At 36.2% G+C, this 7,846-nt stretch overlaps 1 protein-coding gene across 1 annotated transcript; it reads left to right on the forward strand.

The window, feature by feature from the left end:
- The first annotated feature begins 569 nt into the window (after positions 1-569).
- Positions 570-5,452, forward strand: LOC100749175 (organic cation transporter protein-like). Its single transcript, XM_033321440.1, has 6 exons — positions 570-651; positions 847-1,217; positions 1,766-2,208; positions 2,471-2,656; positions 3,480-4,017; positions 4,704-5,452. The coding sequence occupies exons 1-6, from the start codon at positions 570-572 to the stop codon at positions 4,911-4,913; spliced, it is 1,830 nt and encodes a 609-aa protein (XP_033177331.1). The 3' UTR covers positions 4,914-5,452.
- The last annotated feature ends 2,394 nt before the right edge of the window (positions 5,453-7,846 follow it).

A 7,846-nucleotide genomic window follows, 5' to 3' on the forward strand; every position in this document is an offset into this window, starting at 1 on the left:
CCAAAGGGTTAATTCCAGTTGCACCCCAACTGTTAATAGGGGAAATTGGAAGATGAAGGGAAGACAATGATTTTTCGAAAGATTTTTTGAATATCTTTTGTTAGCGTCCCCGCATATGCAAAAACAGATTTTTTAAAAATGTATTTCCGTTCCTTTAATTTGTTCGTACTCCTATGTCTTTCTCCTTTGTGGAAAATTGAGCATTTCGAGATATAGAAATTAATATCTGGTACGCTATTTTCATTTTTATTCTCGCGAAGCGCTGTAGGTAGAAAGATACATCTTGCAAAGCATAAAATTTCAGGGATATGTTTCAACGAAGATTCCTTCGCTCTTTAAGATGTTGGAATTACGAATAAGTGAAATAACATTGAAATACACCAACGTGAATATTGTGTATTGCACCGATCGAAAATCGTCCGAATATTTGTCGATGTTTGTGCCGATACTTTTCGATTTCTTTCGCTGTGTACTTTAAGTTACACAGTCCATCGATGAGTAGGTTATATACATAGCTGATCTGTCAAACTCCTCGCTGGAAGAGAATCGTGGAATATTTTTCATCACAGATGAAAACTGCGTCTCATCCGGTTTTGTGGGCTTTACCACCGAACGAGGCGGTGACTCTCGACGATATATTGATTTATCTAGGCAAGCGTAAAAAACATAATATTTCACACGAAACCGCTAATCTCGTTTCTTCTTCTCTTTTTCTTATAATTCTACAAATTCTTATCGATTGTCGATAGATCTAATCGATCAAAGCACACTTCTCATTTCTAATTATAAACGATTCTTCGGTTTCGATTCTGAATGCATTCGATTACAATGTTGTTCCACTATTAGGCGAATTTGGCATCTATCAAAACTACCTTATCGTCATGCTAATGTCCTCCTGCTTTTTTATCGCGTTCATCTATCTCGCGCAAGCGTTTCTCGTCGTGGTACCGACGGAATTTTGGTGCAAACTTCCGCAAGTGAAAGACCTTACCGCCGAACAATTGAGGGATTTCATGATACCTAGCGCGAAAATGGTCCCTTACGAAGGTCATCATTTAGCGTATTCCCGATGTTGGGTATACGATATAGCAGTGGAAAAAGCGATCGCTGCACGTCAGCCGGATGCAAATTGGCCGGTGAAGAAATGTAACGAATGGGAATTTAAATTGTCCGCTTCTGACGTGCCTTACATATCCGTAGCCGCAGAACAGAAATGGGTAATAATAAAATTAATATTAAATTACCGAGCAGTTTTTCATTAACGTTAATTGTTTCTATTGAAATAGTCATTTGAAAATTATCGTAAATTATTTATCGTAAATTATTCGAAATATTATGGAAATTTTATCGATCATTGTTCAAGATACTATCTAAAGTTTATTGCAAATTATACGAAACTTTGTTATGGATATTATTGGAAATATTAGCAAAAATTTATTGTAGAGTATTCGAAATATTATTGAGATTTCTCGAAATTTTGTCGAAAATTATTTCAAATATTATCGAGTATAATTTGAAATATTATCCGAGATATAATGCAAAATGTTTGAAGTATCGTCGAAATTTTATCGGAAATTATTCAAAATATTATCGAAACGCTGTCACAAAGTATCCAAAATTTTATCAAAAATTATTCAAAACATTGTCAAAATTTGCAAATATTATTCTATCAAATATTATCCAAAATATTATCAAAATTACTGTCTACTAATATAACTTGAATTTAATGTTTCTCATTTTCTAACACAAATTTCTACCAAATCAGGTATGCGACGAAAGCTACAAAGCGACACTAGCACAGAGTATCTTTTTTATGGGTTCGATTGTTGGAGGCATAATATTTGGTTGGCTAGCTGACAAATACGGAAGAGTTCCGACCTTAATTGCAACCAATGTTTTTGCGTTTGTCGGTGGCATTTGTACCATATACATAACCAAATTCTGGGAATTCTGCATCTGTAGATTCATCGTTGGTGTGGCCTATGACAACAGTTTCGTGATGGCCTATATACTAGTATTGGAATACATGGGCCCCAGATGGAGAACTTTTATCGGTCACATGTCCTATGGAATATTCTATACTATTGGCACGATGACTATACCATGGATAGCTTATGGGGTCGCCAATTGGCAAACTTTTTCTCTGATCACGACCGTTCCAATATGTGCTGTTATAGCCGCACCTTTCGTTCTTCCTGAGAGCGTCAGGTAATTTCTATTCCGCCATTTATATCGTAAATGCGGCTGTGTATGCGTTCATAGGAAATTTACAGGTGAAAATATCTAAAATATACTATTCATAATAATACATGGTTAGGCGAAACAAATCTTCGTTTGAATTCAATTTGTTAGATAGCGTGAAATTGAATAACGTTGTTCTGTAAGTCTAACTAAGACCTTTTTAACGTCAGTTAAGAGAAAATTTAATATAATTTTCGTGGGAGTTAAGGAATAAAGTCGTATGAAACAGGTGGTTAATTGGAAAGGGACATATCGAGAAAGCTATGAAGATCATCTCGAAGATCGAGAAAGTAAATAATCGCACGATACCTAACGATGTATATAACGAATTTTTGGAAGATTGCGGGAGAACTGCGGAAACCTTGGCTATGGAGGAACACACCATTCTCGATTTATTTAAAACAAAACGTTTAAGGTATTTACAATATTTTATCTTGAGCCCTGCACTATGCTTTCTGCCCTTACACTTAATTAATATAATAATTCATTCGTCAGGCGTTACACAATATACAAAAATTGCCAATTAGTAACTGAATCAGTTCTTCTTCAAATTAACTCGTCGAAACATGGACTGCTATTGTGTTAACCAGAAAACATAAATAATGTAGATAATCTCGATGTAGAAATTCTTCCTGTTATATGAACTGCTATAATCGTCTAATACTCTGCAATAGCAATAAGATCTAAAAATTGATATGATTTGAAATTCGATAGAAATAGAGAGGAAGAGGAGGATGTTAAAAAGTGGCCATTTTTTGACCTTCTAACGAACGAAAAATTCTTGCAGGACGTTAGGAGCATCTCTAAAGGAATAAAAAATATTTATTAGCATTTATCCAAAATATAGGAAAGTGGAAAGAGATAAGTGCAAAGATGAAAAGGTGGCAAATGGTCAAACTTACAATCCCCTAAGAGTCCTAGTGGTAAATCAATCGAAGTTTCGAATCGTATGAATCTAAAATATCACAAGATCGTTGTTGCCTATTGTCCTCGCATAGCAATAATCTAGTGGTAGAAATTAATATTTTGACAAATTTCTCTGTGATTCACTGATAATCAGCTTCTGTTTAAAGAAAAATTAATTTTCACTCAGTACCTCTTTCCCAAAAAAATGTCACAAACAATTGTTATTTTGGATCTTTGCTTAGATACCCTGCAAGAATTTTTCGTTCGCAAGGAGCTACAAAACTGAACAATTGTTAACATTCTCCTTTCAATTCGGATGCAATCCTCCACAGAAGAATCACGCTGCTATTAACTGCGGTATGGGGCGTCATTCAAATGGCCTACGATGGTCACATAAGATGCTTGGACCGTCTCGGCATGAATATATTCACTACATTTACCATAGCATCCGCGACCGAATTCCCAGCCGAGATAGTAATCGTCTACACTCTCGACGTGTTTGGTCGAAGATGGACGTTGTTCGTCGCGGTGATACTCTCCGGATTGTTCAGCCTACTCGCATCCAGCGTCTCGATAGGGATCGTCTTCGTCTCTTTCGCGATTTGTGGCAGACTCTTTATCAATATCGCCTCGAACATCGCGATGCAATACGCGGCTGAATTACTACCGACGGTGATACGAGGCGAGGGCGTGGCGTTCATACACATGACAGGATACGTTACTTCCATCTGCAGCCCCTTCATCGCCTTCTCCAGCGAATTCATGTACAATCTGCCGATGATCATCCTTGGCACGTGCTGTATATTTGCTGGATCTCTCAGTCTCTTCCTTCCTGAAACACTGATGGAACAACTACCCCAAACGATGATGGTAATGCCGATTACTCGACTGTGCTTCTTTATGCAAATACTTATTTTCAACAATATAATTAATCCTTAAACCGTAAATGTGGGTGCTTCGTGGCCGAATTATTTCGACCGGGTTGAAAATTTCTCGCAAGGTAGTGGGTATGAAACCTTTATTTTATTTACGTCTAAAAAATGTTATTTGGCAGGAGTTTTACGATAACCATAATTTAGAACGTTCGAAGATGTTATATGAATTTCTAGGGGACTTTTTTAACAAGCGTTATCTATCGAGAAATGCATCGGACATGAAAGGCTCGCGATTACAGTTTAAGGGCACCGTGAAAACGTCTGCAGTCTAAAAATTAAGAAAGTAGAGCCTCTGTGCTAAGTATGCTTTGGATATTGTACGTCTTTTTTTAAGGATGCGTGCTTCGAATCAATTCCGACTGTATCGTGTTTTCTATAATTGCTAAAAAATTGTTTAAGTTTGAAGAATTATCGTTGATGCGGATGTTTGCCTCTCAATTTCCTTCTGAAATATTTTTTTCCTTCTTAGAGTATGCTCAAAACTCATAAGAGTCTCTACTTAAATGTTTCGTATAGAATGCATAATATATTAATATATTTCGCATAATATAATTTCGCTAGTCGCTGTAAATAGCTTATTCTTACGATGGTTATATCAATATTGAAAGTTAATTGTTAAAGGACGGAGAGTTATTCGGAATCGATCAGACTTTCTGGGAAACGCCATTGACGAAGAAGAAACCACCGGAACCAATGGTACATCACCTGCACGCCAAACGTCCGGTAAAACGACCGGCCATACTGCGCAGCAGTATGATTTCCGGTTACATTGGCAATGTGAGACGACACACTCTAATGCAACGAAGAGTCCGAGCACTCCAGAGACACTAAAACACCCTACATTTTCGACCAAAAGAGATACGTTATTACTGTTATTATCTTCACCCTTTCGTTCCTGTCGACGCGGCCAAAGTGGAACTACGAAATAAATAGTGTAATAATAGAAAAAAAGAAGAAATAGATAATAGAATCGTAAAGTGTCACTTTGATCAGAAGCTGATCTTGTAAAAATCGTAATTTATAAGTTTATTTGTCGTGTAACAGGGAGAAAAAAGTATACACAGATTGTGACTGTTAAATAATTTAGGAATAAAAGAGTTAATGTAATTGGATCAAAGACTGAAGATCAAATGACAAAGAGGATTTATTATTAATCATTATTTAAATAACAAAAAATAAGGTATATAATTGGACGAATGGATCAGCTTGTATAATTATATTTATACAGTAGATAAAAAGATATTGTTCAATTTAGACGAATTAATTCTTTAAAAAGATATGATGTTATTTATGTAAAGAGAATAGGAAGATTCACCTGTACAAAAGGTCAGTTTTTTGTTTTTTGAATAAACGAATAAACTTCGAGATGAGCGATTACAAAAATTAATTATTGAAAAGAAATTGATTGTACTATAATCGAAGATGATAGAAAAGATCTTAACGAAACTTCAACGAGGAAAAGAATTTATAAGAATTACACGAAAATACTTCTTCTCAAAATTGTATTTTTTCCAAAATTTCTACGTCGACAGTGAATATAATTAATAATCATCATACAAGTTTTTCTAAAATCTTTGGAAATACCAAAAGGTACGATTTCAAGCTTCGTTGGTCTTTTCCAAGAATTCACTCGAACAACGCGTGTAATTAATAATAATTAAACAAGCTGGAGGTTCGAGCTGGACAGACGTTTAGTTAATTGCCGAAATTAGCGACAACATTGGGCTTGACATGTGGCTCCATTTAGAACCGACACATTCGTCGTGCTCCGATTTCGTTTCCCATTCCTTTGAAAAACCATAAATCGGGCGGTCGCGCGGCTTTTCTTCTTGTTCCAGGTTGGAAGCTCACCGTGGGTGGTTCACTAAGAAAAGAACATAGAAAAAGCGGGAGACAGAGGCGCGCGGTCTCTCGTTACGTTGCAGATTTTCGTATCCTGTTTAGTCCCAACGATTTATCACAATTTACTATGGGATTTTTCAACGACCCCGCTATCAGTCTACGATATTCTAAAAAAATTCGAGAAAAATTTCTAAACGAATCTTCGTCTTCGTTCTCCAATTCTTCCGTCTAACGTTATATTTGTCTTCGATGAAAGAGAATAATTTCTTCTTTGGAGTCTTCTTTTTTTGTACGTTGAATTTTGTATAATGATTGGCGTGACAAGTTTCGGTGAAGAAATGAAATTAAATGAGAGATTCGAGATTGATTTCAACGGTCTCCTTTAACTTTCTTTAGAGAAGGGAAAGGGTGAGCTGTGTTTTTTGAAGCCGCTTCTTCAGTTTACCGAATGAAATCCGAGACGAATTCATGGCTCGTCATTTGACACGACTAATGGGCCCATAATGACCGACCAACGTGTTCCTGGTGGCCAGGCACACCCAAATTCTTCGGTCATGCGGAAAATAAGTACCTTTGGCCATACTTCACGGTGAAATTTTATTCCTTCTATTGTTTCAGGCAGTTTCAACTTTCTGTTTATTCTTCGTAAAAAGAAAATAATAGAAGAATCTATGAAATACGTAATTATCTGAAATCTGAAATTATATTTGTAATTCACACACAATCCACAAAGATTCTAATTCAACCAACCTCAAACAACAGCATGAAAAATCTCTCTCAACAAGCATATTATTCCTACCTAAACTTACTCAAACTTGGTCAAACTTGGTCAAACTTGCTCAAACTTCTCCAAACGATGTTACAAACTACAAAACTTCTTTAAACGTTAAATCCATTTACACCGATCACGTCCAGCCAACAGAGTCTCTCAAACTAAATTTCAAACAATATAATAAACTACGTATCAACAAACATATCATCTTAAAGAAAACTTGCTCAAACTTCGTATCGTTTGCGTCAAACACATTGGTCCCAGAAACCACTATGTCCAATAACTTTGCTCGAACCATCCAAACCAACGAAAACAATCAAGAACAATATTCCCCAAACTAAACCTAACCACCTTCGATCCTCCATCTACCCAACCTCATCCGCAAAAGAAATAATCTTGATCTGGAAGCAACGCCATAGTGGCGGTTTCCGTATTTCAAGGAGCAACGGCCTCGCGTTGACAGCGGAAACGAGTGTGAGCTCGTAAATGCAAGATTGCCTGCCCGTTTTACGAGCTTTCTATCGCGTTTTCGGGATTATTTGAGAAAATGGAATCCTTTGTAAAACCCCACCTTTCACGATTCTCTCACCCCGACACTTAGAAACGAAGGTTCCCCTTGCTCCAGGATGGACTGAATAAAGTTCCTTGCACACATTTGGCAATAAAATTGAATCATTTGAAACATAATTCACTATATGTATTAAATTCTGAATAATTTCGATATGTTTCGACTACTGAGAGGTTTCTTAGGTATCGACAGGTATCTTTACAGTTTGGAGAAGTCTTAAAATTCGTGTAAGTTTGAAAAATATCGTGATAAATCTTGAAATTCTTGATAGGCTCGAATAAATTTTCAGTTTTCAGTCTTTAAAATTTGTATATGATCTTGAAATTGTTAAAAGTCTCGAAAGTCTTAGCAGGCCTTGGGATTGTTGGGAATCTTGAAATTCTTCGTAAGCCTTGACAAAATCTCGAATCTCGATAAGTTTCGAGTCCTTGGAATATCTGTAATTTCTAAAACCCTTTAAATTACTTGAAAATCGTAATAGTCAACTTTCTCATTTTCAGATTACATCGATCTACTGGTCGAATAATTTCTGAAACTTAGTTCCGATGAATCCAATCGTAAGACTTGATTTCAAATCACGCG

Source organism: Bombus impatiens, unplaced genomic scaffold, assembly GCF_000188095.3.
Source record: "Bombus impatiens unplaced genomic scaffold, BIMP_2.2 scf_0452, whole genome shotgun sequence".
Lineage (NCBI taxonomy): Eukaryota > Metazoa > Arthropoda > Insecta > Hymenoptera > Apidae > Bombus > Bombus impatiens.

Excerpts from the sequence above, each read along its gene's own strand:
- LOC100749175 (XM_033321440.1), top strand. The coding sequence starts at position 570 with ATGAAAACTGCGTCTCATCCGGTTTTGTGGGCTTTACCACCGAACGAG. Across the intron at positions 2,209-2,470 it reads GTTCTTCCTGAGAGCGTCAG|GTGGTTAATTGGAAAGGGAC; the intron begins GTAATTTCTATT and ends CGTATGAAACAG. Across the intron at positions 4,018-4,703 it reads AACTACCCCAAACGATGATG|GACGGAGAGTTATTCGGAAT; the intron begins GTAATGCCGATT and ends TAATTGTTAAAG.